Source organism: Aphelocoma coerulescens, chromosome 25, assembly GCF_041296385.1.
Source record: "Aphelocoma coerulescens isolate FSJ_1873_10779 chromosome 25, UR_Acoe_1.0, whole genome shotgun sequence".
Taxonomy (NCBI): Eukaryota; Metazoa; Chordata; class Aves; order Passeriformes; family Corvidae; genus Aphelocoma; species Aphelocoma coerulescens.
Window position 1 is genome coordinate 742502 of NC_091038.1, and position 16006 is coordinate 758507.

Here is a 16006-nt window from a genome sequence, read left to right on the forward strand (position 1 = left end):
GGGGGAGCAGCGCGCCCCCTGGCGGCGGGACGGGGCGCTCGTGACCGGGACCCCCCGAGACCCCGGGAGGGATCGAAGCCCCGTGAGGGGTCTGTGACCCTCTGTGTGCGGCCTGAGGCTCCTTGTGTGGAGCCTGTGACCCTGGTGAGGAATCTGAGACCGTGCTGAGGGGCTTGAAACCCGTGTATGGCGTCGGTAACCCCTTTTATGGGGCCTGAGACCCCCCTTAAGGGGTCCGTAACCCCTCCCAGTGTGGGGCCTGAGACCTTGAGTGGCATCCTCCTCCGTGGAGTCTGTGCCGCCTGTGTGGGGCTGAAACACTGACCCCGGACGCTGAGGGGTCAGCATCCTCTCCCCTGGGCCTGATTCCCACTGGGAATCACTTTCCCTACCAGGGAAAGCTGTCTGCTCCTTGCCCATGGCACGGAACACCGGCGAGTGGGGCTGGTGGGATGGAACATCCCTCGGCCAAGGGCCTGACAGTCTCCGTGCCAAGGGCCTGGCATTCCCGGCGCTGTGGGTGCCCGCAGAAGCACACAACGTGTCCCAGCACTGTGCCAGACCCGGGGGCCTGGTGGCCAGAGCAGGGGGCTGGTGATGCCATCCGCTGTGCCGGGGTGTGCTGGGAGGTGCTGGCACAGCTCCCATGGAGCCATTGCCGGTGTATTTGCCCCCTGGTCCATCTCCCACTCAGCCTTCCTGCTTTTCTCTTAGGAAAAAGACAGGTGGGCCAGGCCCTGGGCTGGAGCGGTGGCCATCGGGGGCCAGGGGCTGGTGGCAAAGAGGCCGTGTCATGCGCACAGCTCAGCTGATCCCGACGTTGAATCCATTCTTTGTGTCCTGCCCTTGTTTGTGTCCTGCACAAAGGGATTGTTTGTGTGTCTGGGCAGGGAAATGTCCAGCACAGAAAGGACGGGCCCAGGGCTTGGCTGCACTGTTTGTCCACACAGTGGAGCCTGCTCGGTGTCTCTGGTGTCCCCGTGCTCCAGAGTGATCCGTACCCCTCCCATCCCACCCTGTTCCCTCCCTGCTCCTGCTGGAGCCGTGGCGAGAGGCCGGCACGGTGTTAAACAGACATTTCTCCTTGGAATCGGGAGGGGAGAATCCATTGCTTTTGAAATAATCGAGATCAAATTCGATCCCTTAAAATAGCAGTGCCGTAATCCCGGACAATCCTATTGCCTCAGTTTAGGGACCAACGTCCGTCATTGTGCTGGGCCAATGGTGACAGGCCCAGGGCAGGTATTGATGAGGTTAAATCAGGGTTATTTACAGAAATTATGCTTGAATAAATTCCTAAGGAAGGTTTAAATTAGAAATGATGGCAGATGCAGAGGTCTTTTCCAGCCTCAACAATTCAAGGATTCCAACTACTCTCAGGACATGGAACTGCTCTGCTACCCCCCCCCCCATCAGCCTGTGGGGAAGGAAAAGTGTAAAATTTCTGCAGAATAAAAGTTGTTTAAAATGCTTTACCTGCAAGCCAGGGATAAACATCCCACCAAGAAGCCTCAGAGACTTGGTTTGTGATTCATTTCACTAAAATGGCACAAGAAAGGGTTTGTCTTCTCTAAGGATAAGGACAAAGATGGATTTAAAGAGGAGATGGCACCCTGGATTTGGTTAGTTCACAAATAAAACCCTCACTGGCCTCATCCAAAAGCATTTCCAAGGAAACTGGACAATAACTAAACAAGCATTTTACAGACACTGAATCATTTAATGTCTAAATAAGGCCAGAAAACAATCACATGCAATTAAATCCTAATTTTTTATTTCATTTGCCATTATTCTGTGTATCCTTTGGCCAGGAGCATCCACACACTCCTTGAGGCGCCAGTTTGGATATGAGAAACAAAACCACGTGAGAAATAAAAAATTTTAAAAAGAAAATATTTGGGTTGTAATTTTCTAGGTAAATCCCTATTTAAACCACTCAAATCTTTGGGGTTTGTATGAAGATCCGTACATGTGCAAAACTCCCCAGCTTCCAGGAAAGAAGACCCAAAGTGTTTGGAAATGAAAAGTAAAATCTCGTCAGGAAAGGGAAGGATTAAAGACGACAAAGGTGTCCGTCACTCTGAGAGGAAGAGGGGAGCTGCTTAATTGGAAGTGAAAGGCAGGACATAATCCTTAGTTAATTGTTATCCCCTGCTATAAATAGGGCTTTGGCGGCGGGGGAGCGCCTGGTCGCGGGTCAGCTCTGTCGCGCCGGGAATAGCAGCTAATCCCGGTGTCCGGCTCCCGGTGATTAGCGGGACCGGGCTGGTCCCGGAGCGCCAGCATCGCCCACCCCTCGCCCACCTCTCGCCCACCCCGGGGTCCCAGGAGCAGCTTTGCCTCATGTTCAGTGAAACCGAGTCACGTCCTTTGTCCTTGGGGACCCTCGGGTGTGCCGAGCCTTCCTGGGGGCTTGGGGTGGGTCTGGGAGGATTTGGGGATGTTTGGGGTGGGCTTAGGTGTGGATTTGGGTGGGTTTGGGTGGATTTGGTTTGTTTCAGGGTGGATTTAGTTGGGGGGGTTTGTGTTGTTTTAAGGTGGGTTTGGGTTTAAGTGTGTCTGGGGTGAGTCTGGGTGGGTTCAGTCTCAAACTGCTTCGCTCTTCGAGCCATTTTCACCGCTCGGGTCCCCTCGGGAGGGCCGGGCCGGGCCGGGCCGGGTGGGGGCCGGTGCCACTGCCGGACTACAGCTCCCAGGAGGCTGCGGGGCCGGGCGGGTGGGGCCGGAGGGAGCCGAGCGCAGCCGAAGCGCGACGGAACGAAGCCGCAGCGGGGCCAGGGACAGCCCGGTAGAGGAGCAGCCCCGCCAAGATGAACGCGGTGCTGGCGGTCCGGCAGTACGTGTCCAAGATGATCGAGGACAGCGGCCCCGGCATGAAAGTGCTGCTGATGGACCGGGAGACGGTGAGCGGCGGGGCCGGGAGCGCGGAGGGCGGCGGGGCCGGGAGCCGGGCCCGGGGCCGCTGTGACGGGCGCTGCCCCGCTGCCGCCCGCAGACCGGCGCCGTGAGCGTGGTGTACACCCAGTCCGAGATCCTGCAGCGCGAGGTTTATCTCTTCGAGCGCCTCGACTCGCCCAACAGGGAGCCCATGAAGCACCTCAAGGCCATCTGCTTCCTGCGGCCCACCAAGGTACGGAGCCCGGAGGGGGAGGAAAAGGCCTCAAATCGTGCTGAGGAGGTTTAGGTTGGGTATTCAGGAAAATTCCTTCATGGAAAGGGTTGTTCAGCCCTGGCACAGGGCAGTGGTGGAGCCGCCATCCCTAGAATTGTTCAGGTGCGTGTGATGTGGCACTTGGGGACAGGGGTCGGTGGTGGCCTTGGCAGTGCTGAGGGAATGGCTGGACACCAGGATCTCAGAGGCTTTTCCAACCTTAACGATTCCATGATTTCATATTCCTTAACTCTGCTCTCCCTGGTGCTGTTTCCATCCAGGAGAACGTGGAGCTCCTGGTGCAGGAGCTGCGAAGGCCCAAGTACAGCGTCTACTTCATCTGTGAGTATGAAGAGTCCGAGGGTCTTGGAGGTCCATAAAGCTGGAACAGGCTCTGCATCCCAGTGTGGATGGGACAGGCTCCACACTTCGGTGTGGATCACATGGCACCTTCCCGTGCTGGGTGTATCAGGCAGGTGCTTCCCATGTGTCCTGCTCGTGCCATGGAATGTTCCATGGGTTTGGGAATGAAGCAGAACGACTCCAGCTGGTTTGGAGTTGAAGCCCAGTCCTCCAGCCCAGGAGTTAGTCAGTAGGATCCCAGGAATTGGGTGAAGTGGCCTCTAGATGTCATTGTGGCTCTGCAGGACACAGCAGGACCAGGCACCGGGGAGATAGGCAGGGAATGAGTTCGGAGCATCCCTGGGAGGTGGCTCAGGATTCCAACGCCTGCGGGTGCAGGGTTAGAGGGTCTCTGTGGGATCTGCTCCTGCTCCAGAGGGGATCAGACTATGTCATCCCACAGGGTCTGCATGGTGCCCAACTGTCCCTTCTCTGTTTCCTCCCAGATTTCAGCAACGTCATCAGCAAGAGCGATGTGAAGGCCTTGGCTGAGGCCGATGAGCAGGAGGTCGTGGCTGAAGTCCAGGTGAAGTTTGGATGTTTTAGGTAGATCCAAACCCAAAAGCAAAGGGAAGGTCCAGACTGCCAGACACTCGGAGCAGAAAGGGCTGTTGTTCCCAAATGGTGCGTGGCAGGCCTGTGTGGGAGGAGGGATGGACACAAACGTGGGATGAAGAGGTAAAAGACAGAAAAGGTCCCATTTCTCTGTGCCCTGCACTCTCGTCATAGCTGCTGCTCTTCTTGATGTCTCACAAAGTGCTGCCAAGTTCAAATCCACGTGGATGTGGCACTTGGGGACATGGGTTAGTGGTGGCCTTGGCAGTGCTGGAGGGATGGTTGGACTTGATGGCCTTAAAGGGCTTTTCCAGCATCAGTGATTCCATGATTCCATGTTTGATGGAAGAGCTGGGCTCTGGAGCAATGCACAGTACAAATGGGAGGGGAGTTTTCAGCGGCAGTTTGGGGCTTTGGGAGGGGTTTGGGGTGGAGGAAGGAGGGATGGTCCGAGCCAACGTGTCCAGGTGGTGGTTGGGGCTGGGTGGCCAGTGCTGGCACATGGCTCTGGCTGGGGTCAGGGTTAGAGACACAGGACTGTCCTCCTCCCCTCCCCAGGAGTTCTACGGCGACTACATTGCGGTGAACCCACATGTCTTCTCCCTCAACCTCCTGGGCTGCTGCCGGGTAGGAACATGGCGAGTTGTCCTTGGGTAACGAGTAGCCCTCATAAACTGGGGCCATGGGGGGCTGCCAGAGGGGCCGGGGGGGGAATGGTCCTTGGCGAGGAGAGGAACACCGGGGAGCCCGGGTTCAGCCCCTGGGTACCTGCTGCTCCAGCGCAGCTGTGCTTTCCTGTGAGACTTCAGGACTTAGAAACAAGGATGTGGGAAGGTTTGGGACCAGTGCATCCACTTGAGGTGCAGCCTTTCCTTCCAGGGCCGCAGCTGGGACCCAGCTCAGCTCACCAGGACAACCCAGGGGCTCACTGCTCTGCTGCTGTCCCTGAAGAAGTGCCCCATGATCCGGTACCAGCTCTCCTCGGAGCCAGCGAAGCGCTTGGCTGAGTGCGTGAAGGTGAGGGGAACCCACAGCAGGTCCCTTTGGGACGAATCCAGTCTTGGCTAGTTTTTCACACGTGGATTCACTGGAGAGAAACACCTGTTTTCAGTCAATTCCTGTAAATTCCATCATTTACTTCGAGGCCCAGCACTGGGCAGGTCTTGTCCCGCTCTGCTTCCAGAACAGCTGCTGGAGTACAGCATTCCTGGGAGCAGTGTCCCAGTTCCTTGGGGCTTTCAGCTCCTCCCTGGCAGTGCAGGCAAAGCAGCACAGTTGGGGTTTCACCCTCCCTTCCCTCTGTGCCTAAGTCCACACTGAGAGGGAGTTTTTCCCAGGTGTTCAAGTAGGATTTTTCCCATTTCTCCACAGCAAGTGATCACTAAGGAGTACGAGCTGTTTGACTTTCGGCGCACTGAGGTCCCTCCCCTGCTCCTCATCCTGGACCGGTCGGACGATGCCATCACCCCGCTCCTGAACCAGGTGAGTCACACCCAGGTGTGCCAGGCAGGGGCAGGAGTCCTGCAGCAGCTGGAGTTCTACCACTGGCAGGTCATGGGTTGGATATAGGAGAGAAGTGTTGCTCCCCACCCCCAGTCCCTGCAAAATCCCTCTTTTATCCCCTGGCCAGGTTTTCCAGACCTGAGTGGGGGTTGTTTGTGCTGGCTTCAGTGGCAGATGGACCCAGCACCCTGGAAAATGGGGCCACTGGCTCTTCCATGTGGCTTCTGGAGCCCCAGTGCTTTGGCAGAGCCTTTCCCAAGGGGTTGTTTGTTGGGCTGTGGGCAGCACACGGTTATCGAGTGACCTTGTCCTGTTATCGATGGCTGCTGGATTTGCTCAGAGCTGTTGGATTTATTTGTTCCACGCTGTGCTGCGGATCCTGGCAGGATCTGTTGGTGTCCCTTCATTTCTGTGGGGTTCCCTTGGAATCTGGGGATCAGGAGCTGCACCTGGGCGGGATCAGCAGCCCCAGAGCTGCTGTGACACCGGTTCTGCAGGAGCTGGAGGTGATGTGTGTCAGGGAGGGGTGTGGCTGTCACAGCCCAGCTCACACCTGGTTTGGGGTGTTCAGGACTGTGCTCAGCACTGGGCGTTAACTGCTGTTTCAGGATTTCCTATCCCAAAGAGATTCCCAGGGATGTAAATGGAGTGCTGGGCTCGTCAGGGCTCTTATCAGCTGTCACTGTTCTCTCTGGGTTATTATTGGACTCCTCAGGATAAAAATAGAAACTCCTGATGTGCAGAAATGCTCCTGCCAGTGGAGCACATAGGGAATTCTGCAGTGGAACTGTGGGACCTCTCCCTGCCTGGGCAGAGGGGTGGGGGGTTTGGTGGCCAACAGAGGTTTTGGAACAGGAATGTTAATCCCCATCCCTCTTTGGTCTCTTTGATACCTGCAAGAATTCTTGATCTGGTGGGAGGTGTCCCTGCCATGAACAGGATGGGTTTAATGTCCCTTCCGACCCAAACCATCCCATGATACTGTGATTCTGGAATGGCCCTGGAGGGGGGTGGTTTCCCTCTGCACTGTCTCCCCATCTGATTATTTATCAGTGATGTTTATTTTCACTGGAATGTCCTCGCTGGTTTGAGGGATGCACTCTCAGACTCTGCTGTGTGTCCTGGCGTAGTAGGAGTGGCTCTGGCTGGGTTCAGCTGAAATCTATTGATTTCCCAGTGCTGTGTCTCACCAAGGTCATCCCTTTGCCTTCCTCTGTCCCCTGGCAGTGGACGTACCAGGCCATGGTCCACGAGCTGCTGGGGATCAACAACAACCGCATCGACCTGTCCCGGGTGCCAGGGATCAGCAAGGACCTGCGGGAGGTCGTCCTGTCAGCCGAGAACGATGAATTCTACGCCAACGTAGGTGTCCCAGGGGGGCTTCACCAGCACCCAAATTTGGGGGTTTGCCATGGGAAAGGAGCTTCCTGATGACTTTGAGGCTCAGAGTGGGGATGTGCCATTTGTGACCTCAGTGTGCAGCACCAGTGGCATCTGATGTGAGATAACGGGTGCTGTTTGTAGTTGGATTTCAAGCCCTGCTGCAGGTTTTGGGGGAGGGAGCCACCTTCTCCCAGCTGCTCAAGGCTCTTCCTTGGTCAAGACTCTCTCAAGTGAGTTTCCCTCTGCTTCCCGCCTTGTTCCCTACAGAATATGTACCTGAACTTCGCCGAGATTGGCACCAACATCAAGAACCTAATGGAGGATTTCCAGAGGAGGAAGCCAAAGGAGCAGCAGAAGCTGGAGTCCATCGCGGATATGAAGGTACAGACAAAGCCCATCCCACTGTGTCCCATCCTTTCATGCTAGGAATAAATAAAAAGTACATCCCTCCCAGGAATCTCCTGGGAATGGGAGAAATCGTGTGGGCTCCTGGGATCAAGGTGTCTGATCCTCTGCCCACCTGCCCAGGGCTTGGATTGCTGGGAATTTGTACAATTTATGGCTGGCTGCACCCACCCTCTATCTCCTACTTTTTCCTGGAAGCACCCACTGCCTCAGTTTCCCCATCACAGGCCTTTGTGGAGAACTACCCTCAGTTCAAGAAGATGTCAGGCACAGTGTCCAAGCATGTGACAGTGGTGGGGGAACTGTCCCGGCTCGTGGCGGAGCGGAACCTGCTGGAGGTGTCAGAAGTGGAGCAGGAGCTGGCCTGCCAGAGTGACCATTCCAGCGCGCTCCAGGTACTCATCCTGGCTCTGGATCCGGGGGGTTCCATCCCATCACTCCCTTGGGAGCGGGGATTTGAGGCTGGGAGGCAGTGGGAGCTCCGTGTGTGGATACCCTGTGCGCAGGGACACCGGGTGTGGAATTGCTCCTCGGTGCTCAGCTCAGATGGGAATGAGTCATCGTTAATAACTGGCTTGAGAAGCATCCTTGCAAATGCTGTCCTTACATCCCACAATCCAATGTTCTTTCATTATATTCAGCCAGTTGGCTTCTGGCAGGCACCAGGATAAGACAGCCTCAGACACCATGCAGGAGCTGATGTGTTTGTTGGGCAGGAGTAGAGCTGGAATCCCTGGAATTGTCTTTACCTATTTTGTTAAGAAAAACCACTAGAAAGTCTCAGATCCAAGATTTCTTTGGCAGAGAGGCCTGGAAAGGCTGGACAGAGGTTCTGTGACAGCTGAGCGTGGCCTCTTGTGCCGTGACTGGAGCAGGGTCTGGCAGAGTCAGTGGTGATGGATTTGGGCTGGTGCTCAACAGGAGCTTTGGGATGGGGCTGGCTCAGAGCAGAGCTGGAGCAGCCACTCACTTCTGAGAAATGATTCCTTGATTTTCGGTAGTGGAGGGGGATTCCCACCATATAACAGACCATTACATGGCACTGGGGAAGCAGAGGGACTGGGAAATGAGGAAAAGCATCTCCAGCAGGTTTGAGATCAGTTTCTTCCCTACCTCTGTGACCCTGAATCCAGGTGGGGGCTGAGGGGATAACACTGGACTGTCCTCAGAAATGGGATGTGCTCCCAGCCCCTGGGCTGATGCTTCCCTATGGACCAGCGAGTGTAGGGATGGGATTCCATAGCTGGTGTCTGGCAGGATTTACATGGCTGAGTATGGAACTGGGAACGCAGCCAGAAATGTGTTTGCTGGAAGCAGCCTCTGAGGTCCTCAAGCTGTTTCACTGTCTCCAGCTCAGGTTGTTGCAGTTTAAAAGTCAAATATTCCCAGTCTGCTCCCTCCCTGTGCCTTGAGCCTTGATTTTTGATGGAATATACGTAGCACAGAGCTATGGTGCCAGGTGAATCCTGGGGTTGCTGGGGTCACCTTGGTCCTGCTCTACACAAACAGTGTTTCTGCAGTTTTAGAGCAGAAGAGCTGCCTCAGTTTCCTTCCAACCCTGTGCCTGAAGGGCCCTGTTGTATTTCCAGCAACTGAGGCCACTGGAAGACATGCAGCAGCTCAGAAATAAATGGAAACCCATGTAACTGGGATCTTTGTCCCTGCAGCCACCCCGCCCTGGGCTCTCCCTGCTGCGGCTCCCAATGGCAGAGAGAGGGGCAAGGCCACGGGACAAGAAGCAGCAGCCAGAGCCTGGAATAAGGGTGGAATTGTTCTCCCCTGATAGCACTTCAGGGATTGCTGGATCTCTGGTGGCCTTGGGCCCCCCAGTCTGGGACATTTGGGTTCTTCCTCCCCTGGGCTCTCATTAACCCTGACACAGTGCATGAGCCCTGGGAGCTGAATGGCGGGGTTGGAATCCCAGCTCCTCCCACGGACAATGGCTGTTCTGTTCTCTGCTTCCTGCTGGTCCTGGCACTGCCAGCACAGGAACCTCCCTGGGGCTCCAGCCCTCCCCTCACAGGTGAATTCCTGACCTTGAATGGTGAAATTCCTCTTGATCCTCCTCACAGCCAGGATTTTATGTTGTGTTTCTGTCACTAGTCAGCATGAGTCAAATAGATGCCAACAAACATCTGGGCCAGGTGAACCCAGCAGCGGATCAGGAATGATAACAGATCCCTGCTCTTCCCTCTACCTGGAATCTCTCTTTCCATGCTTTAATTCCTTCCCTCCTTTGCTTCCAAACGTGCAGTTTGTTCCTCCACATCTCACATCCAAAGGTTAGCTGAGGTTATGCCACAGCTGGATTTCTCTTGCATTGCTCTTGTGGCAGTGTTGTTGCTGGGCAGTGACACCAGTGAAACCAGTCTGATAAGTGTCCCCTAAGGCAGTGACCACTGAAACCAGTGTGACTCTGTGTCGCTCAGGCTGTGCGCACTGGGGCAGTCTGGTGTGGCCCCCGCGGTCCCTGAGGTGCTGTGTGTCCTGCAGAGCGTGCGGCGGCTGCTGCAGAGCCCGCGGCTGTCGGAGCTGGACGCCGCGCGGTTGGTGATGCTCTACGCGCTGCGCTACGAACGCCACGGCAGCAGCGGCCTCCCGGCACTGCTGGAGGAGCTGCGCGGCCGCGGCGGCACCGACAGGTACCGCAAGGTAACCCTGGGGTGGGGCAGGATGAGGGAATCGCTGCTCTTTGGGGTGAAACCTGCCTGCTCCGGGTCAGCCCAGGGCTGTGTTGTTGCACAGAGCCCTGAGCTCGGCTGGGACCTGCGGGTGTGGTTTTAAAAGGTGTTTTAAATAAGTGACTCGATTTCCATTTCCTAAGTCAGTGAAGTTGGGGGGTTGGACTCCAGAGGTCCCTTCCACTCCTGACTAGTCTGTGATTCCTTCATGTTATGAAGGATTGAATAAAGAAGGGGTGGCAGGAGCCTGCTGGGAGGGGAGTGTGGCCGTACATGGGCCTGGGATGTGCTTCCTCTCTTCTTTTCCTCCCCCCCCTCCTTTCCCCAGCTCCTGCTGCACAGGCAGTGGCAGCAGTGAAGGGCTAGGGATGGAGAGGAGCTGGCAGGGAGGGAACAGGCAGCAGTGCCAGGAGCAGCTGGGGAGGAGGTGGAGGAGCGGGATGATGTCACCTCGTGTGGAGGAGCTGATGTCGCTGCCGCAGGCGATGGAGATGAAGCCTCTCCTCAAGCAGGAGGGTCAGGGCGGGCTGGGGATGTGGGGGTGCTGCTGCTCTGCCCCCTCACCTCCATGTGCAGTTCCATTGGGATCACCTCCGTGGCTCCTTGTCCCCATTCCAGAACTCCATGAGGTGTCTGCAGTGACTCCTCACCACAGCCTGGAAGGAGTTCCCAGGCTGACAGGGCTCCTGCCCTCTCCCTGCACAGCTGGTGTCCGCCGTGGTGGAGTACGGAGGGAAGCGGGTCCGAGGCAGTGACCTGTTCAGCCCCAAGGATGCCGTGGCCATCACCAAGCAGTTCCTCAAAGGCCTGAAGGTAGTGAGCTGCCCTGGGGAAACAGGGACAGACTGAAGCAAAACTGCAGCCCAGAGGAGCAGGGCTGGCAGGAATGCTGGGGGCTGCTGGCTCAGGACTGGGATTTCACAGAGGGCCGTGGCTTCAGGGCCTGATTCCATTGAGAACAACGGGAGTGAGTTGCTGGAAAGCCTCTCAATCCCAAATTCAGGGGTAGTACCTGCTGTGCCTCTGCTGATCCTCCTTCCTTGCTGGGCTACTTCCTAAAGAGCTTCTCCCCGGCTGCAGGGCATCGAGAACGTGTACACCCAGCACCAGCCCCTGCTCCAGGAAACCCTGGACCAGCTCATCAAGGGAAAGCTCAAGGACAGCCAGTATCCCTACCTGGGCCCCAACACACTCCGGGACAGGTACATGGGGCCTTTGGGGCAGAGCCTGCACTGGGACACACCGGCTGCCCCGGCACTGGGACATCCCTGGTGTCCCCAGCGCTGTCCCCATAGCGGGCTTGGACTGATGATGAACAGAACTGGGGCTTGGCACAGAAATCTCTTGGATGCAGAGGTCTTGTATCCCCAGGAATGTTCCCTGGAGCAGGCTCCCAGGACTGGGATACGTCTCATCCTGTCTTGCCTTGCTGGCCTGGATGTGCCATTCCCATTGGGAGGCTTGGGTGAAGGATGAAGCCCTCACTTATCAGAGCTGGCTCTGTGATGGCCATGCCATCTGCTGTTTGGGGACTGCCAAAAATAGTCCCAACTGCAGCTCTCCTGCCTGAGCCAGTATTGTTCCCGATGGAAATGGGATCCTACTGGAGAGGGTCATGCAGCCCTAACCCAGACTCTGGGGAGACTCAGGCTTTGGGTGGTTATTGGTGATACAGATCACATTGGGAAGGGACTGCACTCACCTTTTCCACGAGTTTTCCTTGCTTTCCCACATCCCCTTAGGCAGGGAGGCAGTGGTGTGGGGATCCATGGAAATTCAGTGGCCAGCATGCTCTCTCTGTGCCTGTGTCCCAACCAGGCAGGAGCAGCTTTGCCCCGGGCCATGCTGTCCATGCGGTGATCCAGGAAAGAAATTCTTGGTGTTGGTCCTTCTGAGGGATTGGGAGGGTGGTTATGGGAGAGGGAAGGAGCAGTTCACTTGAAAGCAGCATGTGCACTGCATACCTGGGTTTGTGTTGCGATGGAGCAAGGCACTTCTCTCCCCCTGTCCTCTTGCTTGGCTTCCCTCTACCATCCCACATTTCCCTGCTGGCTGGGAAATGTCCCCTCAGGTGAACTGAGGCACAAATCCCAGCGGTTCCTGATCAGTCACAAGCGCGAGCTGCTCCGAGCCTGGGAGTTCCAAGGCAGTGCCATGTCCTTGCCTGACTCTGGAATCGATCCTGATTTCCCAGCCCCAGCAGATCATGCGTTAAACATGGGCGTGTAGATCCACAGGGATCAGGGTGGTGCTGTTGGAGGTTGCTCAGGGCTGTGGGTGAAAGTTTGGGAGAGGTGAGGTTTTGGGGGATTCAGTGGGTTGTTTTCAGCTCTGAGCCCAGCACATCACAGGGATGAGGCAGGGTCTAGGAGAGGCACGCTCGGGATCACGGATCACTTCCTCCGAGGTGCAGGATTTATCCTTGGCTTTGTCTGATCCCAACTCAGTATTTGTGGCTGCTCCATCCCAGAAAGTGTCCAAGGCCAGGTTGGACAGGGCAAGGTGTCCCTGCCATGAACGAGATGAGCTTTTAGGTGCCTTCAGCCCAAACCATTCTGTGATTTGTGCCTTTATCCCAGGCCTCAGGACATTATTGTATTCCTCATCGGAGGGGCCACGTACGAGGAGGCTCTGGCCGTGTTCAACCTGAACCGCTCCAACCCCGGTGTCCGCATCGTCCTGGGGGGGACCACCATCCACAACACCAGGAGGTAAAATCCACCTCTGCAGATCGTGCCCGTAAAACTGCTGGCACAGCAGGAATTTGGGATGCCTGAGGGATCCCCACATGGAAATGGCTGTCAGTGCTCTGGATCCAGCTCTGCTCATGGTGGCTCAGGGACAGATCCCTGAGCTGGAGGTTTAATTTGCATTTCCATGAGCTCAAGGGCAGGGAAGTAGAGGTTTCCGTAGAGTTTTTCCAATTTATAACACTGGGAAGCCAGAGCAGCACATGGGAATTCAGCACTGAATGAACCTGCAGCTGCTTTGCTGAAGGTGGGCAAAGATCCCTGTCAGTATGGAATTCCCAGTGGGAAACATCTGGTTTATAAATACAAGTAACTTTTCCTGAACCCAAATTACTCACACTGGGCACAGGAAAGAATTGAGGCCACAGTGGGAATTGTTTCCCATCGGCACAGCTTGCTGCTGGCCAGGCAGGAGAGCAGGAATTCTCTCCAGATTCCCAGTGCTCAGTGTGGGATGGTGGGAAAATCCTGAGCTGCTGCAGAAGCTCAGGATCTGCCGCTCCATCGTGGGCTCCACTTGGATTGGTGCTGCCAGGAGCCACCTGGGCTGGTTCGGGCTCTGCTGCGGTGCAGTCCCTGAATTATTTACAGAAAAACTGGGATTCTGTATCCAAATTTACATTTCAAAGAATGAAGTGGGGAAAAATTTAAAAGAAAATAAAAGGCTGGTGCTTTGAAAGGGCTGGATGCGGCCAGGTCCTGCCTGGGGAGGACAGCAAAGCCCTGCCCCAGATGATCCATTTTGCTTTGGATAAGGTTTCTCTGAGGATGGAAGGACAATAAAGATGTCTCCTGTCCACTGTTATCCACGATGCCAGCACAGTGCCCTAGGATCAAGGATATCTCAGCACATCCCTGAGGTGTCTGATATGAGGGAGGCCAGGCTTTAGTGTGTCCCAGCCCCTCACGTAATCCATGGCCTTGCTGATTCCTGCGGGATTAGGGCAGATATGTCACCAGAAACAAGGGGATTTGGGTGTTAATGCACCGAGCAGCCATGTAAGCACCTAATCCTGGTTCCATTGTTCTTACTCCCTGCTGGAACTGGGACCAACATCTGTGGGCCCAGAGGGGTCGCCCAAAGGATGGAGAATCCGCTCTGCTCCTGCGGATCTGCCCTGCTCCTGGGGTTTCCAGAGCAATTCCGCAGGGTTTGGAGGAGAAGGGGGTTACAAAGGATCAATAATCGGCTAAAAAGGGTTGCCAGGAACATCTGGTGCTGGGGCTGACTCATTCTGGGCAGGTTGAGCATGAACCTGCTGGGACTAATCCTAGGATGTGGGGCCTGACCCAGTTACCCAGTTACGGCCGCAGTGGCAGCACCGGATCCTCCTGGGGACCCTCCTGACTGCGGAAGGTTCATTTCTCCTGGGAGTTTCATCTCCGGGCCCTGGCTGGATGGAGCAGCTGTGGAGGTACCTGCAGATGCCTGTGCTGGGTCCTCGCCTGTTCCTGCAGGATCTGCAGGGTCCTGGGAACAACAGCCTCAGCAGGGGGGGCGTTTGGCTCTTGCCTCCCATCACTCCAGACTGGGAATGTGCTTGGAGAGGCCGTGCCAAGGGACCCCGAGGTGTCACTGGTCACAGGCACAAGCTGCTCCAGACAGCACGGAACCAGGAGACCCTAAAAACACCAGAGTCATTCCCTGCCAGAGCTCAGTTCTGCCTGGTTCTAGTGCCTAAAAATAACCTGGAGGAGGGAGAGCTCCGGCTGGAACACGGAGCCAGGTGCCAGAGCCTGTGCCAGAGCCATTGCCGCTGTGGGCAGTGCCCTGGCTGTGCCCCCTCCCAGCTGTGTCCAGTGGGACTTAGCTGGGTGTTGCTGCAGGGTTTTGCAGGACATTTTAGGGTTTTACTGGTTCTCAAACCCCTCAAGATTCACAACCTGGGCAGGAAGAGCTGCCCCAGCCCCGCTTTAGGGGAATCCCATTGCTGTAGGATTTGTGGCATATCTTGGTTTGTATTTCTTTATCTTTTGGGGGGTTTTTTAAGCATTGCTGTTGAGATCACCTGATCAGCACATTGAGGGATGAGTCAGCCTGGGAATGGCCGTGGCATCTCATTGCCAGAGGAACTGTCCTGCGGCTGAGAGCATTCCTGGCTCTGGGAGCTGCTCTCAGCCGCGGGTGTGTGATGCCAGCGAGCCTGAGGCTTGTGCTGGGGACAGTCACAGCCCCTCTGGCCTCAGACACCTCGGACAAGTATCAGTGTGCCACGAGCAGATCCCTGGCCCTTGTTCCACTGACCTGAACCTTTCCTGGCAGCTTCCTGGAGGAGGTCACAGCCGCGGGGTTCCGTGGGCGAAGCACTGACAGCTCCCAAGTCCCAAGGTCCAGCAGCCGACGGTGAATCCGGAAGGAATTAATCCTTTTTTGCACATTCAGAGGTTTCCCAGACTAGAGCAGAGCAGGATGGTCCTGCCCTGCAGCTGGAGCTTCCCCTCCACACCTGGAATGGCAGCAAGTGCTGGAGCTGGCACTGACCCAAGGGCCGGGATCTGCCCCCACTGCAGCTCCTCCTTGTGCCCTCACAAGCAGGGCCAGGACTGGGATTGTCATCTGAGGAGAGCCTGGGAAAGCCCTTGAATCCCTGCAGCTCCTGGCTCTTTACTGGGACAGACGGGCTGAGTCCCATGAGGAACCCAACGATGCAGCCCTACGCCGGGGGTGCAGCTGGTGGGCACAGGAGCCCTTTGCTCTGTTGTCTGTATATGTTGAATCCTATTAAATCCCCCACTTTGGCCGAATCTGTCTGTTGGATGATTCTCACTTTCCCTTTCCCAGTGCCAACAAGGTGCAGTTAACAGCCTGAGCCTCCTCGGGAGCTTTTGCTCCCCTCCAGGACCACACCAAGGAACCTGCAAGTGTGTTTCTAGCTCTGCTCCGTGGCCTCTAATCAGCACTTGATTGGGAATTAACAAGCCAGATCAAATGAAATGAGCTCCTAAATCCCTGGGAATTATCTTGGCATCACAACTAAGTCCTGTTGATGTGGGAGAGAGCAAAGCCCTGCAGGGAGGAGGGGACCTGGCCCTGGGGGTCCTGGGCAGCTCTTTGGGGAAGAATGGGGAGAACACAACCTGTGCTGGGGGGAGGTTTCTCTGCCCACAGCCAGGGCTGGAACTGGGTGGGCACCTGTACAGTGATTTTTTGGTGAATTTTGGGTTGTTGGGACAGG

The 16006-nt window shown here is 56.0% G+C and overlaps 1 protein-coding gene across 1 annotated transcript; it reads left to right on the plus strand.

Annotated features, from left to right (window-relative positions):
* Window positions 1–2729: 2729 nt before the first annotated feature.
* VPS45 (vacuolar protein sorting 45 homolog) lies at window positions 2730–15575 on the plus strand. The gene is made up of 15 exons (XM_068995244.1): window positions 2730–2903; window positions 2996–3130; window positions 3433–3493; window positions 4000–4079; window positions 4667–4735; window positions 4988–5125; window positions 5480–5590; window positions 6839–6973; window positions 7262–7375; window positions 7627–7794; window positions 9893–10051; window positions 10786–10893; window positions 11161–11282; window positions 12660–12791; window positions 15094–15575. Exons 1-15 carry the CDS (start codon window positions 2811–2813, stop codon window positions 15176–15178), a joined length of 1710 nt encoding a protein of 569 aa, XP_068851345.1. The 5' UTR covers window positions 2730–2810; the 3' UTR covers window positions 15179–15575.
* Window positions 15576–16006: the final 431 nt, after the last annotated feature.

Excerpts from the sequence above, each read along its gene's own strand:
- VPS45 (XM_068995244.1), top strand. The coding sequence starts at position 2,811 with ATGAACGCGGTGCTGGCGGTCCGGCAGTACGTGTCCAAGATGATCGAG. Across the intron at positions 5,126-5,479 it reads GCTTGGCTGAGTGCGTGAAG|CAAGTGATCACTAAGGAGTA; the intron begins GTGAGGGGAACC and ends ATTTCTCCACAG. Across the intron at positions 10,894-11,160 it reads AGTTCCTCAAAGGCCTGAAG|GGCATCGAGAACGTGTACAC; the intron begins GTAGTGAGCTGC and ends CCCCGGCTGCAG.